General features: G+C 43.0%; 1 protein-coding gene across 1 annotated transcript in view; it reads right to left on the bottom strand.

The window, feature by feature from the left end:
- The window catches only part of KIF26B (kinesin family member 26B), a 301,427-nt gene extending 282,700 nt beyond the window's left edge, over positions 1 to 18,727 (bottom strand). Inside the window, exons 1-2 of the mRNA XM_061989833.1 lie at positions 18,665 to 18,727; positions 18,050 to 18,451 (exon numbers count right to left, since the gene is read on the bottom strand). Of these exons, the coding sequence (XP_061845817.1) occupies positions 18,050 to 18,451; positions 18,665 to 18,727 (465 nt within the window). The remainder of the gene's footprint in view (positions 1 to 18,049; positions 18,452 to 18,664) is intronic.
- Between the last annotated feature and the right edge of the window lie 282 nt (positions 18,728 to 19,009).

Genomic DNA, 19,009 nt, shown 5'->3' with positions numbered 1-19,009 from the left:
TTTTTAAGGTAACAGCCAGCTGGAAAGCAGGTATTAACTCATTTACCCATGATAGCAAATGCTATTATGTCGTGTTCTTAGAGTATTTCTTCTGAAAGATGAAGCTCTCTCAGAAAAGACATTCATCCCTGAGATCAGTCTATAGAATTGCAGTAAAGCATTAGCCTTGTTTCTTATTGATCTGGCAAAACTGCAGACAACAAAGTAGCTTGGGGTATGCTTTCTGCCTACTGTTCTCAGGGTCTCAACCCAAGGCTCATAAGGATTACAAGTAGAATCTAAATAAAAGCTTACAATGCTAATAATGATGCTTATGTTTGGATCAGAACAGATGTAAACAGAAAAGATACAGATGCTTTTCTTTGCTTGACAAGTATAATGACAAGAGCAGTTAAAGCAATACAATTATCAATAGTTATTCATTATTGCTGAATTATAATAAAAGATAATAAAAACATTAAAAGTGTTATTTTTTTAGTTTAAACCTTGTGAATAACGACCGTAACAAAGAACATCTAGGTTCAGGAAAGGGAGGAAACGTATTTGAGATGTCATGTAAGCCACTACAAATTATTATTTATAAATTCCAGACATATTCTCAAGACAAACTTTTTGAAAAGCAGAAAAATGCTTTCACATAAACACTTCTCTACTGGCAAGAAAAACACTAAACAATCTATTCCAATTAATGTTCTAACTAATGAAATGACAAAGGCCCCCCTTCTGTTCTTTTAGACACAGTTTAATAGCATTTATAGGTTGTCAAGCCTTGCATCATCCATTTGATCTCTGGAAAGCGAGAGAGGCAGACAGAATACAAAACAAACATTAACAAATACCACATGAATACAGAATGCCTAACAGCATGCCATTGACAACAGCAGACAGCCAAGGACAATTAAATTATTCATAGATATGAACTGTCCAAGGTAGGAAGAAAAAAAGAAAGGATTAATAAACATTCTCCTGTGGAGGGGAAATCACAAAAAAACCCACCCAATCCCATTCGCAATCTTGTTTTGTTCAACTAACAGATTCTGGTACCAATCAAGATCAGACGCCAAGGTCTTTCTAAAAGACTTTTCTTCATAATGGGGTAATTAGTTACCATATATTCAACCACTATATTCCAATCCCTTTAAAGGCAACAGCTTTGAAATGCAAACCACGAGTCAGAAGTGCCAGCATGCAAGAGCTGCTGTGGAATGAAATGGGCCAACATTACCAAGAAAGGAAAAAGTCTATCAATCAAAAGCACAAGCAGGTAAGAAACCTGGACTCCTGGATTTTATGCAAGTAATTTGTTCACCAAGTTGCTCTGTAACTCCTTTCCTCAGCTGTAAAAACATAGCAACTAGACATTTTACCAAGAGACAAGATCTACGCATGTACTCCAGTAATGGGCACACTGATGTGAATATTAGCAACTGTGGGAAGTCCTGTGACTTCCACGAACATCTACGTGTTACAAACCACTTGACTCTACCTCTAGAAGCATCCATCCTCTTCCATTCAGTGATTAAAAAAAAAAAAAAGTTTCCTAGGGAAACTTCTGTGGGACAAGTCCCATTCCTCATCAGCAGCAAATATTAAAGCTTTGTACAAAAAGCAAGCAAGACAGATAGAAATAGATAGAGGGCAAAGGCTAAGATAGCAAGAAGGTGAGGGCTCCAACAATCAAGTAACAATTTAAGAGAGCTGGGGCAGCAGGGCAGAGAAGACAGCTGTGGACAGCCATCAGGATCAGAGCAGAGTGATAGGATAGGACATGTCTTCACCTCAGCTGCACCCAAACTTCAAACTTGGCTAAATTCAGCTAAGGTGGTTGTTAGTGTAATCTGGTAGCTAAGTTATGTGTGTATGGTAAGTCCTTCTGCCCTAACACAAGTGCTACCTTTCTGCTGCTCTATCAGAGGTTATCATTTTATATTCTTGCAGCTAAACCCACTGACGTTCATTTCACAGAGCCCTGAGGTCAGATAAATTGGCTGGAATTAAGAAAAGCAGGGAACTTATCTGGATATTTGTGTAGTGGGAGTACATGCTAACTATAAGCTAAAACTAGGGTTTTTTTCTAGGCTGAACAGAAATTCTACCCTGATCTCAATACATATTTCCATCAAAGCTTAAATTTCAGTTTCAATGACAAGTTATTCCAGAAAATTACCCCAAAGTAAAAAAAAAAAAAAAACCCACAGAAATATTGAAGAGCAAGTGTGATTCTTTGCATTCACTGTTACCCAGTGCTAACAAAGAAAAGATGAGATGCTTTACTTCAGTGTAAAATAGATTTGCAGACTGCCTTACTGCCTTTTGAAGATAGTAATCATGGTTCTTCAAAAGGGAAAGAATCCAAGACCTTTTTTCTTTTCCAACCACAACAGCTACAATAAAAAACAAACCATGCTTATTACTTACCTTATTTATGTATGTGCCTGGCTAAAGGACAGAATATATAGGACACATTTCATTTTAGGTTTCCAGAAGTAAAAGACCTATCCTTTACCCTGAAAAACATTTTGCCTGATTTCAAAATGCTGTATAGCTAATCAGTGAGAGGACACTGGGAGTTCTGCAGCTATTACTGCAGAAAGCAGTGCAGTAAAGAAACATATACACATATGTATGTAAAGAAAGCAAACTCATATAAAAGCTGCACTGAAGCAATGAATCCTATCCTCTCATTTCATATGGAGGTGGGTAAATGATGGCACAACAGAGATTTCATTCATGCAGAGGTCTAAGGTATGCTGGGAAGCCTCAGTCTGACAATTTGCTGCAGATGCTTGCTTAGAGGAACCATTTATCAGTGTCACCCACGTACATTACTACACATTGCTTTCTGAGCAGCACGATTCCACACAAGCTTCCTACATAGCACACTCCAGTCCTTGATATTTCAGGCACTGAAATAGCCCTTATCTGGGCCTTAGCAGTGTGTGCTTATTGAAACGTTTCCTATTATCCAAAGTGCATGTGCTTGGAGCAGGAAACAGACAGAATTTATTTCCTTTGCCAATAAAAAGAATAGCAAATTAAGAGAAGTCACAACAGTTCTCCTTCTCCCCCTCCTCTTTACACTCCTATTTAGCCCATTGCTTATAAATATATAACACAAATAGGAACATCAGCAGAGCTGACTCCTGGAGTATACAGGCATCTTGGATTTTTCATCTCTCATTATACTTAAGTGGAATATTAAACAGGCAAGACAGAGGCAGACCATACTAAAAACAAACAAACAAACAAACAAGCCAAAAAAAAACTAAGCAACTAGGACTGACACAGCCAGAAGGCTGGCAATATTTGGAGCTATCAGTGCCAGTGCATTCACCCCTCATGTACATTCCTCCGCCTTTAGCTCCCCTCTCACATCTTAAGTCTTTTCTAGTCTACTTTTAAAGTATTTGGAACAAGTATTACTACTTAATAGCACAGTATAATAATAACAACACTGAATTAGTAAAACCAACACTATAAGAAATCAAATTATTGTGGAAATCAAACATTTTTCCTTCAGAGATAGTCATGGGGAAAGGAGATGCCAGGCTGAATTCATAAGTATGGCTGATGCACTAAAACATATGTCTTTTATTTGCTATGTCAGGTGAAACTTACTGCAATGGACTGAGATCCTACTTTATACCAAATCTCAATTTGACAGTATGGAATGTTCAGGTCTTTTTCACTGGTAAACAGGAGAGGGAAAAAAAAATCAAGTGTGAAAGAGAAACTAGTTACATCCGTAGATCACAGATGCACTGGTACCTTAGTTGGTGGAAAACCTAACTTCAGAATGAAAAATACTCATTCAACAAAGGCAATTTTGGGTTAACCACCTTCTACTCTTCCTGCTGCTTCCTGGTTTTGAGAGAGAGATTAAAAATTTTAAGTATGGCTTTCTGAAAAGAACAGCAACAAAACTCAAAACACAACCTTCATATGAACAACTTCTGTAAAGCTTTAATGACATCAGTAGTGAGCTCAGCCTTTTAAAGAACCTGGGTTTATCACCTATTTCTCCCTGCTCCCCCACTGTATCACTTTTGCCATGGAAGCACTTTGCTACCAGGACGAAACAAGGCACACTTCATTCTGCACTTGATTTCTGTCTCCATAGCCTGTCATCTTCCTGTCAAAGTCTTGTACTCCTTGCAGTGGGCCTTTCCTATTCTCACTGCAGCTTACATCTTTTAGGATACCAAAATGCATGTGCTAATCTACTACTGTATGTGCCTGCCCTCACTCCTTGCAACATTAAAAGTTGTTAATGATGGTGTTGAAGCCAAACACCCAACAGTTCCCTAGTCAAGAAAGAGATAAAGGAGAGATGTGATCAAATAACTCTAACAGTTAAAGATTATGATAGTGAGGAAAGCAATTCTGAAAAGAATTATTTTTAATATTGGAGCTCTCATAAAGAATTTACAAGAACCAGATCCTGATTGTTCATTTAAAATGAGAAGGCATTTGAATGAGCTGCCTGTCCCATCTCATATTCCTCATCAAACAGCCTCTTTGCAGAAACAGTGAAACAATGACTTTGCAGAAGCCAACTCTGCAAAATCTTGCAGAGCTTTATTTTCATGGCAATGAAAGTGTACCCAAAAGCTCCTTTAGGTCAGTTTCTTCCCTTACTCACCCCACCCACCATAATTTATTTCTCCCAGTATCTAAACCAAAATAGACAGAATTTTTGTCAAATCTATTATTTAAAAATGAATTTTACATGGGGAAAAAAAAAAAAGTCTTATTAAGCATGCTGAAAAGAGCATCTGTGGATTTAGGCTTAGCACCCATGCTGCAGGACTGCTTACAGAGCCACTACTGATGGCCTTGCAGCTACCCATTTCCCCACATTCAGTCTGCCCAGACAGCTAGCTATTCCTTTCTAACAAATACCACTTTAATTGCATCTCCCACTTTGTTAGCCTTCTCGACCTTCAGTAAAAACCATCTACAGTCTAACAATCTCTTAAATCTGACACAACGACTAGCACACTAGTATGCTTTCCTGCCAGGTTCATTTTTGCAGGCTTATTGTCAAGAATTTCCATTAGAAATCTAACGAGTGCAAGCTGAAATGACAGCTTTAGGACCAGTGGGGAGAGAAACAGAGAGAGGGAGCAAAAAGGGAGAGGTGAATAGGAGAGACTATATATATACATTGTAAATGCCTCCTGTCACCAAAGACTTCTTCATTGTGCCTTTCTGGTGCCAAGGCTTCTCCAGTCCCAACACATCCTCTGAGCAACAAATGCAAGCCACTCAGCCTGGGCTACTAGTAACTCTTCCTGTGGGAACGCTGCCAGTAATTTCAGCAATATTAACCCTGGGAATACTAACGTGATTTAAAGGAGTTGTTAAATTTTAATGATACTATTAGAAAATAGGAAAACACACAAGTCAACTCCCAGTTTGGTGCATTTGGCTGCTGAATAGGATATTAATGTTATTCTTTGCCTGGCACTATTAAATGAGCAGTGAAACTAATAGAGAAATGAAGAGTAATGACTTCTATTCTTGCTGTTCAACGCCTGCTTGAAGCCAAGACTGTCTTATTGCCCACCAGGCTTTCTGCTGGAGTCTATCAGGTGGATAGATTAAGCTGGTATTTTTTTCAGCATTTGGCACTTCACAGGTCAGAGGTTCATTTAGCTAAGAGGCACAGAAAAATAAAACTGTCCAATTGAAACAGTAGCATACAATCATCCAGGCTATCAGTTAGAAGGCAGATGCCCGCTCTCCTGAGTAACTTCTGCATAATCAAGTCCAAGTTTGGCTTCAGTAAAACAGCAGTTGGGCCAAGTGACACTTACAGAAGCTGGGAGAGAAACATGAAAACACCAAATTCTGTCTCATTTTTAGCAAAGGGAGTCCAGAGCAACCATTTTCTTCAGCACTGCAGGAATCTTTCAGACCTTCAAGTACACCTGTGATAAAAGGATGAGCAATTTCAACAGAACCACACCACAGCCCGCAGAAACTGAGGGGCTTGTCCTGGTTTGAGCTAGGATAGAGTTAACTTCAATGAGGCAGTAGGAAGGGGTACAGCATGGGCAGCTGACCATTCGATACCATACTGACTTCATGCCCAGTACATATAGGCAGGGAGCTAGTCAGGGGTGGCGCTGCGGAACTGCAGGTTCAGTTGCCGGTCAGGAGCAGTTGTATTGGGTCCCAGGTGCTGAGCAACTGCAGCACACACCATTCCTTTTGTATATCCCCTCATTTACTGTTATAACTGTTTTTCCTGAACTTGTTTCTTCATATTGTTGTTCTATTAACTGTTCTTATTTCAACCTACACGGGTTTTCTCTTTTTCTCAGGTTCCCCTCCCCGTTCCACCAGGAGGGACAGGAGTAACCAAGCAACCACGTGGCTTCTTGTCCCCGGCTGGACAAAACCACGACAGGGCTGTATTCCCAAATCCTCATTTATCTTCAGTTAGTTATGAGAGTGGGAGAGAAAGAGTGAATGAAACATGCACGACTTGGGGAAAATTAATTCCACTGTTGAGGCGCGTCAGGCAGTTCTGAACAAAGTAAAAACCCCAAAACCACTTTTCCTTCAGAAAAAGAAAATATATGCCATGGTAGATGTCAAAGTCTCCTTTCATTTGCTTTTCCCCAAACATTCATGTGAGTAGAATTTTATTCCAGTGCAAGTCCATGGAATAGAGAAGCTGTTGTGACTACTGAAATGTAACTAAATGATCACATTATGATTTAGGGGGCATGGTGAAATAGAAGTTAGAGTGGAGGTCTGTCATTAATAGGTCACACAAAATCTGTTTTTTACAAATATATTTTGATCTTTGAATATATATAAAGCAAGTTTCGCTTGAAGGTAATTTGGAAGCAAAAATGTTTAAACTGTATTCCAAATTTAAGATTTTCCTACAGACTTGCGTGGGAGATGCTGTGATAGATGCTGTGAATCAGCCATATTGCACTAGATACAGGTATATTCCAGCGTACTTAGTTCCTTTGACACATACCACTAGCAAGAAGTTTAAATGCTTTCCAGAGCTACAGTTACATTGCCTCGCAGGTTTTGTTACTAGAATAAAATAATTTTTTAAAGCATTTTATGCTCTTTTCCTGAATCATCAAATCCATTGAATAAGATCACTGATCAGCCACTAACAAAGCAGATACCATACGGTCTGTAAGTTAAGTTCTCCTACTTATGAGCCAACAAACTGAAAAGATTCAACCTACTTTGTGTAATGGGAAGGCACAAAATTAAATATGCAAAAACCTCATATCAACACAGTACTTATGTGTTTTGAGAACTCTTCAGTTCCTTTAGAAGAGAGGGAAGTCTTTTGTTTCCATCATGAATCATAAACTAAGTCCAATTAAATACCAGCAACGAAACACCATGCAGCCTCTTATTCACTCCCCTCCCACCCACCCTCACCTTGCTTAGGATGGCAGAGGCCCCAGCAAGATGGAAGAAGATAACCAAGGGCCTTGTGGTATGAGACAAGGGCAGGGAGGGCTCACTGCCAGTTATGGTTCTAGGCAAAACAGACTCCACTACTCAACTTAAATTGTATTATCCTGTCTGCTCCACTATGTACACAAAACAGATAGGAACTAAAAATGGAACAGGATGATGAGAAAAATACAACCATCACTTTAAGATCTCCTTCCCCTACCCCTCCCTCCTCCCCTGGCTCAGGTCCCTGCTTGTGATAGCTCAATGGCACAAGGGGGCAGAGAATGGGGGATGTGGTCAGTCCCTTACAGATGGTCTCTGCAGCTTCTTTCTTCTCAGAGGAGTAAGACTCCTCTCATTCCTCCCCTGCTCCAATGTGGAGTCCCTCCCATGGGACACAGTCCTTAAAGAACATCCCCAGTGTGAGTCCTTCCCAAAAGCTACAGCTTCTGCTTACAAACTCCTCCAGCATGGGACTCCTCTGTGGCAGCAGCACTCCAGGCACCTGCTGCTGCAATGCCACCCTCCCACAGATTCACAGCCTCCTCTGGGCACAGTCACTACCCCTGCTGTGGGGTCCACTATAAACTGCCAACAAACTTCTGCTTCACCAGTCCTCTCCACAGGATGCAGTGGGACAGTTACCATCTCATCATGGAATGCAGTGAAGTTTCTGCCGCAGCACACCTCCTCTCTTCCCTCGCCAACCTTGAGGTCTGTGTGGTCACCTCTCTCCCCTCCAACTCTTTCTACCACTACTCAGAGAAAGAAGGAAGATCTCTCCTCTTCCAGCTGCATCTTAAAAAGTGATCGTGGAGGTGCCAACTGGCTCAGCCCCAGAGGTGAGTCTGACTGAGAGCCAAGGACAGTTTTGAGTAGCTTCTTACAGGAGCCTCCATTACAGCCCAGTCCCTGTTACCAGAACCAGCTGCACACAAACCCATGACAATACCCTGTCAGTTCCCTCAGTTCTCTCCAGCAGAACTTCCATGGCAATTTTTTTTTTTTTTTTTTTTTTTGCACAAAGACTACCTTGAATCATTACAGAGAAAAGCTGTGAAGAGAAATGTCTGACCATTTCTTCAGAATGGAATCTTTTTTCTTCCTTCCCAGAAAACACAGAATACTTTATAAGAAATGCAAGATCAACCCTAGGCTATATGATTTTGATAAAACAGTCTGAACACAATAGCAGGTCTTAGTGACAAATAAAAGTAAACACATTTGAAGATTAAAATTAATTTGAAGTTGTACACCAGTGCTGGAATGGTAAGTAGCTTGTAACAACCTTATTACACTGTATTATTTCAAATGAAATAAACTGAATTATGATACCATAACAATAAATCCAAGCTGCAACTGAACACACTAATTTCTTAAAGCTGATTCTTGTGTATAACTGGTGTCATATTTTCCCTTACTTTCTCTTTTGTACAGTAACTAAATAGCAATCCCTATATCCTGTACTAGTTAAGAGTTGAGGTTACAGTTGGGTGCACTGGGGTACTCTCATAAGTACCTCTCTGAGATCACTGGCTCCTTGCATCTGCTATTTTAATAGCACATCTAGTCACTCCCTGACCTTTCAATCAAACGGATCCGAGTTTAGAAAGCGGTGCTATTGAAAGCATTTTATCTATCATTTTGATAAGAACTAAAGCAGGGAGCAATCACTGTGTATTCACACAGGAGACTAGCAGGGATGCTAACTTCATATGACCTTCATATGGAGAGAAGAAAGAAAAGGCAGGCTGGGAAGCCCACAAGGGGCCAGGCTGTCTTAGCCCTGCTCAGCCCAAGCAGCATGTCTGACTGCTGCTTTTGTCGTGGTTTAGGCCCATCAGGGAACAAAGACCACGATTAGCCTCGAGTACCGAAGAGGCCGAGAATTGCTCAAGGGCAGGGAGAGCTTAATTGCCGCTTAAGGATCAGGACAAAACAGACCAGGCCACTCGGTTTGGGGAAGAAATCAGGAAATAATTTAATACAATATCAACTAAAACATACCCCCAAAAACCCAAAACATAACCAAAATGAAACAACACAGAGTAATACATCAATGAAGAGTCCAACCAGCCTTTTTAAGAACACCTTCTTGCCACACCTCCCCTCTTCCCGGGCTCAGAGCCCTGATCCCGGGGTTTTTACCCTGTGCCCCCCTGAACGGTTCGCGGGGGCAGGCAGTGGGGGTTTCAGTTAGTCTGTTCCCGATAGCTCCTGCCGTTTTCACCTCAGGACGGGTGAACTCCACACCAGTCGTCCCTCCAAGTCCGTGGGGTAACTCACACTCATGGCAGACCTGCACGGGCTACTCCGACACGCACTTATTCCAAAGGCTGCAGCTCCTCTCTGCCTCTCGTGTGGGGCTGCTCTGCGACATGCAGGCTCTCCAACACGGCCTGGGCCATGGCCGTCTCCCCACACAGTCCCTCGCCCATCCGGGCTCACTCACATGGAGCTGCTGTTAACTCTCGGTCCTACCATGGATCTCCATAGGTTGCAGGGGCACAGCTTGCATTCTCGCCACAGCTTGCAGAGGAGTCTCTGGTCTATTGCTTCTCCTTCCTTACTCCATCTCTGGCTGAAGGGTCCACGTGGTCGCCTCCATCTTGTATCACTCTTACACCTCCTGCCTCGCATTCCAAATTCCCATCCCCTAAATAGTGATGGCAGAGGCGCCAGATTGGCCCAGCCGGGCCGGAGGTGGGTGTGAACTCAGGAGCCCGGGGAAGAGTCCAAAAACTCTTTACCGGGTCTTCACTGTAACCCGCTCCCCCTGTTACTAAGCCAAAAGCTGCTCCTTGCTAAACTAGAACAGCTTTAAATGCCTAAAAGTATTCCCTGGTTAGAGGTACGTGATAGGGAGACCTGTGGTCTAAATGAAACCCTGCTGATTTTGCTGGAGTCGAAATTCCCTCACTAAAGTCAAAGCCAACAGGTTGATAAGGGTCAGATCCTGACCTCTCTCTCTCATCCTCACTTCTTTGCTATTCTTATAAGTAACCACCAATAGTTCATGTTATAACAAGGAAAAGAGTTTCCAATTAGACATTTCTTGCAGTATCTTTAGGACAGCTTCCAGTCCAAGCTCAGAACCATACAGTAAACATTTCTCTGTCCTATCAAGTGTCTTTTGTTGGTCTGTGCTTTAACTTGGAGAAACTTCTAAAGCACTCATCAAAATATTAGATATTACAATATGTCTTAGTTAGGAGAGGAAAAGAAGGAAAAGAAGAATGAGTAAATGAGTAAATATGTATTCTGGTTGTGGATGCTACCAGATATTACAACTGTACCAAGAAGGTGTCTAATTATATATTTCAGGTTTCAAAAGCTGAGATCTAAACACAGTTCTTAGCTTCATTATGCTCAGTTACTTATTTTTTTAAAAATTTGGTTGAATGTATGAAGACTGCACAGAAGGCAACTGAAAATAAAACTAGGCAACATAAATCACTAGAGAACTGAGTTCCACAAAATAAAGATGCAATCATAGTATGACTGTCTCAGCCTTGTGCCCGTGACTACCCCGTTAACAGAAACTGTTCAACCTCATAGTGTCAAGTCTTTCAAATGTGCAAATTGAAGCTTCCAAAGAAAAGCAGCATTTTTCTGTGTTACTGCAGTAGACTCTCACAGTTATTACCACCGCTTTCTAGAAGAGCAATACCTTCATTAATTGTTGTGACTTCCATCAGTGTCACAGCATGACCAAAAATTTGGTCCAATGAAGGGAGAGACCGTGGAAGATATATCTAGAACTTTCTGTCCTTGGGATACTACTTTATTAGGGTGCTTAATTCAAAATGTATGTACAACCTGCTTTTCTGCAATCAAGGATAGTTCTTGAATTGCAGCTTCAGCAATAAACCCACAGCAAAACTGAGAAAGTGTGGGTGGGATGATCAGGTAGTGAGGTTGTTAACTGGTTGAAGGGAAAAAGGCAGAGAGTTGTGTTGTGATCAATGAGGCAGGGTCTAGTTGGAGGCCTGTACCTAGTGGAATCCCTTAGGGGGTTGGTGCTGGGACCTTGATGAGGGAACAGACGGCACTGTTTTCTGATGATACTAAACTAGGGGGAATGGCTGACACACCAGAAGGCTGTGCTGCCATTTAGTGAGATCTGGACAGGTTGGAGGGTTAGGTGGGGAGAAATCTAATGAAGTTCAACAAGGGCAAGTGGGGAGTATTGCATCTGGAAAAGAATAACCCCATGTACCAGTAAAGGTTGGGGAATAAACTGTTAGAGAGTAGTACAGGGGAAAGGGACCTGGGGGTCCTGGTGGACAGCAGGATGAGCATGAGCCAGTAACATGCCCTCGTGGCTGAGAAAAGATGGGGCTATTTAGCTTGGAGAACAGGAGACTGAGGGGTGTCCTCATTAATGTTTACAAATATGTAAAGGGTGGGTGTCAGCAGTGTGGAGCCAGGCTCTTCTCAATGACATCCAATGATAGGACAAGGGGCAACAGGTACAAGTTGGAACATAAGAGGTTCCAAAGAAATATAAGGAAAAATTTGTTCACTGTGAGGGTGACAGAGCACTGGAACAGGCTGCCCAGATGGGTTGAGTCACCTTCTCTGGGGACATTAAAAATCCACCTGTATGAGGTTCCTGTGGGACCCGATCTATGTGGCCCTGCTTTAGCAGGGGAGTTGGATTAGATGATCTTTCCAGGTCCCTTCCAACCCTTAAGATTCTGTGATAAATAATGTGGACCAGGAACTACTTATCCAGCACTGGAGGAGAAGCCCATATGCTTGTATTCCTCACATACTATTAACATACATGCCTCTGGAGCTATAGCATGAGACTACCCTAAGATCTAAGCTAGCAATTTAACGTTGAACATCTTTCATGCTTTTGATATGCGGGCCATGTCACAAAATGCTGCAATTCCTACTAAATTATTATTTAGAGCATGACAATCAAGTTTATTGTGGTGGCAAGCTGCAAGTTCGGTGCTTGGAAGCACCCCGGTTATATGATGTCAAAGGCTATGTGCTGATGATGTGGCAAAACTGCAATGTCTTTCAACTCTACAAGCACAGCACTGCAATGTTCTAATAATCTGCTGACAGAGGCATGAATCCCATTACATGCTGATGGCCTGTACTGGTAATGTGTGACACCTTTTCAAACACTGTCCAGGGAATCCAGCATGAACTACCTTTCTTCCTCCTGACCTTGCAAAATGATGTGCCAGAATCCTACATTTGTTATACAAGATTGCTGCAGATGTTGCAACATTAACTTCTAGGAAAATAAGACAATCTCAAGATCAGTGCAGTGCTTGTGACACAAGCACCTTGAAGGAACTTTGTCACTCAGTAGCCTGCAGACTAAGCACTGACTCTGTGTTTCTGAATACAGTGTTTTCAGGTGCATGGCCAAGTCTCTGTAAAAAAAATCCAACCAATTTCATAAAAATTTTGCTCTGCCTTAGAGACTTATTTCAGAAAAAAATATCAATGCCCTCCCACAACAGGTATATCTAGGGTCTAAAAGTATTTTCTGATAAGAAAAACTCCAGTCACTAAATACAATCATAGGTCTATTCTTAATTTCCAGGGCACTCGATAATAGTGAGCCCTTTTTGATCCCATGGAGAAAGCTGCAGAGCTAACAGTTTTGACAGCTTCTTAAAAAGCTCTTTGATATACCATATCTCCACCCTTACCTGGAAGACATTTGCAAGCTCGAAATAAATATTTATATCATTTCATACGTTGACAACTGTGGATTGCAACAGCAAGACTTCCAGCTGCTGGAAGGGTTTACATTAATTTGTCAGAGGTGAAGGCATATCCGTTTGTCTCCTCTGGATCTCTGTAAGCAGCTGTAATTCCAGGGCAAGTGAAGTAGCTTGTGGTTTGCCAACTTGCCAGGAAACGTAAAATTGTAAGACAATTTGCAGGAGAGCTTTGCTAAAAGTTTAGTACTGTGACCTCTGATACAACACAAAAGAATGGTGGTTGTTGCCTAAACTTTAATGCAGTTAATCCTTCCAAATGCTGACAAAGTACTGCCTCGGGCCATTTAAAATCACACTTCTAATGCAATAATCCTATCTGCATTACAATGAGTTGGGATGAAATGATTAGGTGCCTGAAATTTTTTGCACAGTGAATTAAGTCACCATACAGGCTGGCCGTGCTTGTTCACAAATTAAAGGTCTGGATGGAAATGAAATTCCATTATTCTGCCACTTACAAAGCTTTGAGGAAGGGTTCATTACTGTCCTGAAACATTCCCAGTAGAGACAGAAGTAGCTACAAGCTAACAGGAACCTCTTTTTCATTAGGTCTGTTTCAGGACTTTCTTCATTATTAATAATTATTAGTCAAGTCTTTTGACTACTGAACACCACTGTGTTCAAAAGGCTAATTCCACAATATGCAGGCAAAAAAATGAAAGTGACAGCAAATTTGTGAAAAAAGAAAAAAATATCCTGAATGCAAGTCTTTTCTTCTCTCTTCAGATACACTTTTCAAAGCAGTATTTTTCAATTCTTATAATTGGAAGCAGACTGTTTAGCTGGCTCCAGCTATCCATCTCTAGCATTTGAAATGCTCTCCTTACTTACTGACCCCATCACAACATGCCCAAACAGCTACTCATGTCTAAACATTCAAATTACCTCTTGGCTTAAAGTCTAATGCAGGATTTTTGCAATCCCACACTAACAAATCTATCATTGCCACCTTGAGACTATTACTACATTCAACTGGTTACGTACACACTATCATTTGATACACATAAATACAACAACTCTTCAATTTATGATCTTTTTCTGTCAAATGCCTGCAAAGTTAGCATTTCAACAACACCAGAAGATAGGCCATCACAGGTTTCAACTCAAAAATAAGATTTTGTGTAAATTCTGGTAAACGGAGTATGATGCCATAAACTTGTGTGTTGAAGCTATGACAGCCTAAGAAAAAAAACCACTCATTTAAAAAATACATATCAATACTAGTAATTTGAGACAATGCTCATCACCACGCAAGTGTTTAATGCTGTAACAAAAACCTCAACCACAACAGCCATCAAATGCTCTACATGATCCTCTCAGTTACAAAGTGCAGTGTACAACCATAAGAACCACTTGTGCTAGCCATTTCCCATGGGCATGCTTCGCAGCGGGGGGTTACAATAAGGTCTCATTCTCATAAAACATGACCCCTCATATGCACATAATTGCATACAACATTAAGTCACATTTGTATCACAAGAGAGAAAAAGGAAAACAGCAAGCTTGGAGCATTTTATTTTTTTGTAATTGGCAAAGAACCCGGCATTTTAAATGCTTAAAATAAATGAGCGCAACTGCAAGTATTCCTCACCAAAAATCCCCAAATCCCAAGTTTCCATCCTGTTAACATATTAGGGGAGAATGCTTCTATTTAAAACTAAAAGTTCAACACCTCAACACTAACAATGAGCTACTCAGAAGCGGTTTGGTCTGGGTTAAGTGTGGCTTTTTTTTGTATCAAATGAAAAGCTTTAGTACATAGCTTCATGCATAAAGCCTGGCCTGTTTATGCAGCAATTAAGTATACTATTACACTTTGCAGGTATGCACAAACCTTTACATGATCACACATCCACGTAGGTTCACATTTGGATAGGTCACTGCAGATTCCATTGGCTACTAGATATATGTAAAAAAAAAAAATCCACATGTTCTGCAACACACTACAGACTATATTTATAATGCTAATGAAACGTCTGGGCTGTCTTCAATAGCACCAACAAAAACTGTGTAAGTCAGATCTGCCTGACTAGAAGGCAACTGATACACTTTAAATGCTCTGTTTAATTGTTCTAATAAAGGCATATTGTCAATTAGCCATGTCCTATTGGACACCACAGCCCTGAGTTGTAAGAAGTTTTACAAGTTCTGAGGGAATACCCAGAACCAGAAATGTTATCTGTTCCTTCTTTCACTGAATTCAGTTATAGGATCAATTCTACCCCACAAAACCCCATTACCATAGCAGCAGTCCTCACAGGACAGCAGTCCTCACAGTCCTCCTCCTGAAAAACGCCAGCTACATTAAGACAGCATGGTAGACTCCAGTCCCCATCCAAACTAAAGTTTTCCCCGACACATGACGGGTTTTCACATTCTCACAAGAGACCTTCTACGTCTCACTCTTGGAGTGTGGCTATGGCTCACCTGCAAAGGCAGCTCACAGGCCTGGCTGAGCTGACAGAGCCCACGCCAACATCCTGCTTTCCCCTGAGCAGACACTGATAAGGCTACCCCATGGATGCCAGCAAAAACTTGTAAAAACAGTGCAGCACATTGGATCCAAAGAAATCAATAGCACTAGTCGTAATATTCATATACCGTATCACCTAGAGCAAAGCCCTGCTGTGCCAGGCAGGGTCTGCTGAGGACAGAAGTCACAAGCCTAGTTGCAAATAAGCCAGAAAGGATGAGAGAAAGGGATGCTTCTGAAAATAGCCACAGGCAGTTAGCACCCATCTGCAGAAGGGAGCTGCATGCAAAGGCTGGAGTTCCTCAGCAGGATTGAGCCTGCAAGTACCATTAAGCACAATGGATGGGGCAGAAGGTGACCACAGCCCACAAAAGCCACCTTCCCGTGCCTCTTTCCTTCCCTTAAATGCACACATTGGCTAGCACTGCTTTTGTAAGTGGCGCTCCTATGGAACTGGAACATTTGGAAAACAGATATAGGAAAAGAACATAGGTAAGGGGAGTAAACCTAGAAGAAAGGCTTACTTCTGACATAAACAAAGATTGGCCTGTAGTACTCTACCTGCTCAACCACATGAACAACAGAACAAACAGTAGTAACACATAGGTAAAACCTCAGGAAGGCTAGGATAAGCAACAGTTATCACTACCCCAATAAGAGAAGCCTGTATCAATCTTTACATGGCTGCAAAATCTGTCTGTTTCTAGTAATCACTTTGGAAGGGATACCCCCCATCTCAGTGACTGATGGTTTCCACATCTGTATCAGTAATTTCCCACCTATACCCACAGCTGGTAAATCACTGACAAATCACACAGCCTGCAAGTTGTGAAGATTTTTGGTACACAGCCACTTCCCAGAGAATCAACAATGCATTAATATGGCTACACTGACTATTAATTTGGGTATTTCCACCTTTCCCTCTTCTTGAGTAATTCAGTTAAGCCAGCTCCTGCGACAAGGTAACAGCCAGCCTTTGAGTCCTTTGTTCAAGAGAACACCAACTCCCTCTCAAACAGCACATACATAAATAATGGAGAGTACAACACAACAGCAATACCAGGGACTCTCTCAGCAGTAGGCTCTTTTCCAGATACCTCTTTATTGAAACCACTAATGAAAACTCTTTGAAGTGGTAGAGTAAATATTAGCATTTGATAGCACCTGGACCCAATAGGGCAAACAAAATTGCATTGTATTACATTCTGGGAGCTGTAGACCCACTCACAATAAAACACTCACAGGGTAGCTACAGAAAAACTCAGTTCTTACTATTTTGGTAACACAGGGTCAGCCAAGGGCTGCTGGTGGCACTTTTAGGGCTGGTAGTCTTAATCTTTATAAAATCACAACACACAGAGAAAACAAAACAATGCCAAATAAAACAATACCAAGGAATTTCAGAGAATGTTTCTGGAGGTACCAGATTCCTCAACAGAGGCAGAAAGCAGACTTCCAACTCTGTCCCCAATCAGTCAGCTCTTAAATGTGAAACCAGATTTCAGAAATGCTTGTATGCTCTTTAGGCACACAATTATTCAACTCAGTACTCAGAGTACGGCAGCTTCAAGTATTTTTAAGTCCACTCATCAAAAAAAAAAAAAAAAAACCAAAAAAACAAACCAAACTCAAACCAAATCACAAAGAAAGGTTAAAAATCTAGTGTTGTTCTTCAAGAAGCATCGTCAACTTGTGTTAATGACACCCAGGAAAGCTGGTTTCAATGCCATGGTCTGCAACAGCCTTCTTGGGTAACCTTTAGGCTCATAGACCATTTCAATGCCTCATCTGAGCCTGGAGCTACAAGGAGCGTCTCTCCTGCACCTTGCCCCACAATAGGAGCAGAAACCACGGGCATCAGACCATGTATGGCACCTTACCACTTGAGCTACCGAGTTTCATGTTGTAAATCTGTCCTGTAGGGATCAAAGACAGCAAAAGGGGAAGGGACCAGTGACTCCCATGTGGCATTCCCACCCTTGATTGTCCTGCACTGAGAACAAGAAGAGCCTCTGCCAGGGGGTTGGACTAGATGATCTCTAAAGGTACCTTCCAACCCCTACCATTCTATGATGATTCTTTGATGACATGGGAAATAACCACCTAAAACCACTGTTGGTGCAATGAACGAGGGATGTAAGGGGTGAGCTTGAGGGACTGTCACAGATGCCCCCCAAGGCCTGACAACTCTCCGGAGACAGAGACGCCCTGCTCCTCAAGAAGCAGGAGGAGGGGATGGGAAAAGGAAACAAGACCAGGAAAGGGCGAAGCCAGATAAACCGTAAAACCATCAGTGGTGACAGCGGCAGCCCCACCGGAGGCCCGCGCACGGCACCCGCATCTCCCCGTCCTGCCCGGGCGCTCGCTCACTCACCTTGCTGCTGACTGGCCCTGGGATGAGGAGCTTCAGTGCCTGCCTCTTCAGCTCCGCCAGCCGGGCGTTGCAGTGCTCGCACCAGGCGCCGCGGTCGGAGCCCGGCGAAGAGCCACCGCCGCTGCCGGAGCCCGGCGAGCCGGTGCCGAAGCCCGGAGAACCGCCCAGCGAGCCGGGAGAGCTGGTGCCGATGCCGGGCGAGGCGGGTCCCGGAGAGCCAGTGAAGGAGCCCGGCGAGGAGGTGCCTGAGCCGGGCGACGGAGTGCCGGAGGAGCCCAGGGCAGAGCCAGCTCCCTCTGGGGCCGGGCGACTCCCCGCCCGGGACTCCTCGTATGCCTTCCGGTACCAGCTCTCGGGAGAGAAGGGGGCGGCGGGCTTGGTGGGAGAGCACGGGTCGGTCACCTGGAGCGGGAAAAGGAGCAGCAGGTCAAGCAGCGAAGCCTGGCGGCGCCGGCAAGTTTCGCTCGGACGCTCCGTGCCCACGGCCGCCCCACCGAGCGCCCGGCGCCGCGGAAGTTGTGCAGGGCCGGGGAGACGGCGGTAGCGGGCGGTGGGGAGGGAGGCGACAGCCGGCGGCGCCGGTAACCGCCGGGCGACCCGCCGCCGCCAACTTACCCCGTATTTTCTGCTCCGCGCCGTGACCGCGATCCTCTCCTTATTTCCAGCCACTGAATTCATGGTGGCTTCGCAGTGCGGCGGGAGGATTTCCTATCGGTTTCCCAGTCCGCATCCGAAGGGAACAGCCGGTCCCGGGAAGTCCCCCGCGGAGTGGGCAGGCTGCTTTCTCCACCGGGATTACTCAGCCCCAAAACACTGTCAGTTCTCGGGAAAACGCTTGGGGCTGAGGTTTTCTCCAAGTCGGTTTTTCCTCAGTCTTCCCTCTCGTTCCCTTACAACCCTTGTTCTCACAGAAACAGCAACATCCCGAGTAGGAGCGTTTACCTCGGCAGACAGCCCACC

Source organism: Colius striatus, chromosome 2 (assembly GCF_028858725.1).
Source record: "Colius striatus isolate bColStr4 chromosome 2, bColStr4.1.hap1, whole genome shotgun sequence".
Classification (NCBI taxonomy): domain Eukaryota; kingdom Metazoa; phylum Chordata; class Aves; order Coliiformes; family Coliidae; genus Colius; species Colius striatus.
This window is presented reverse-complemented; position numbering and strand designations above follow the sequence as displayed.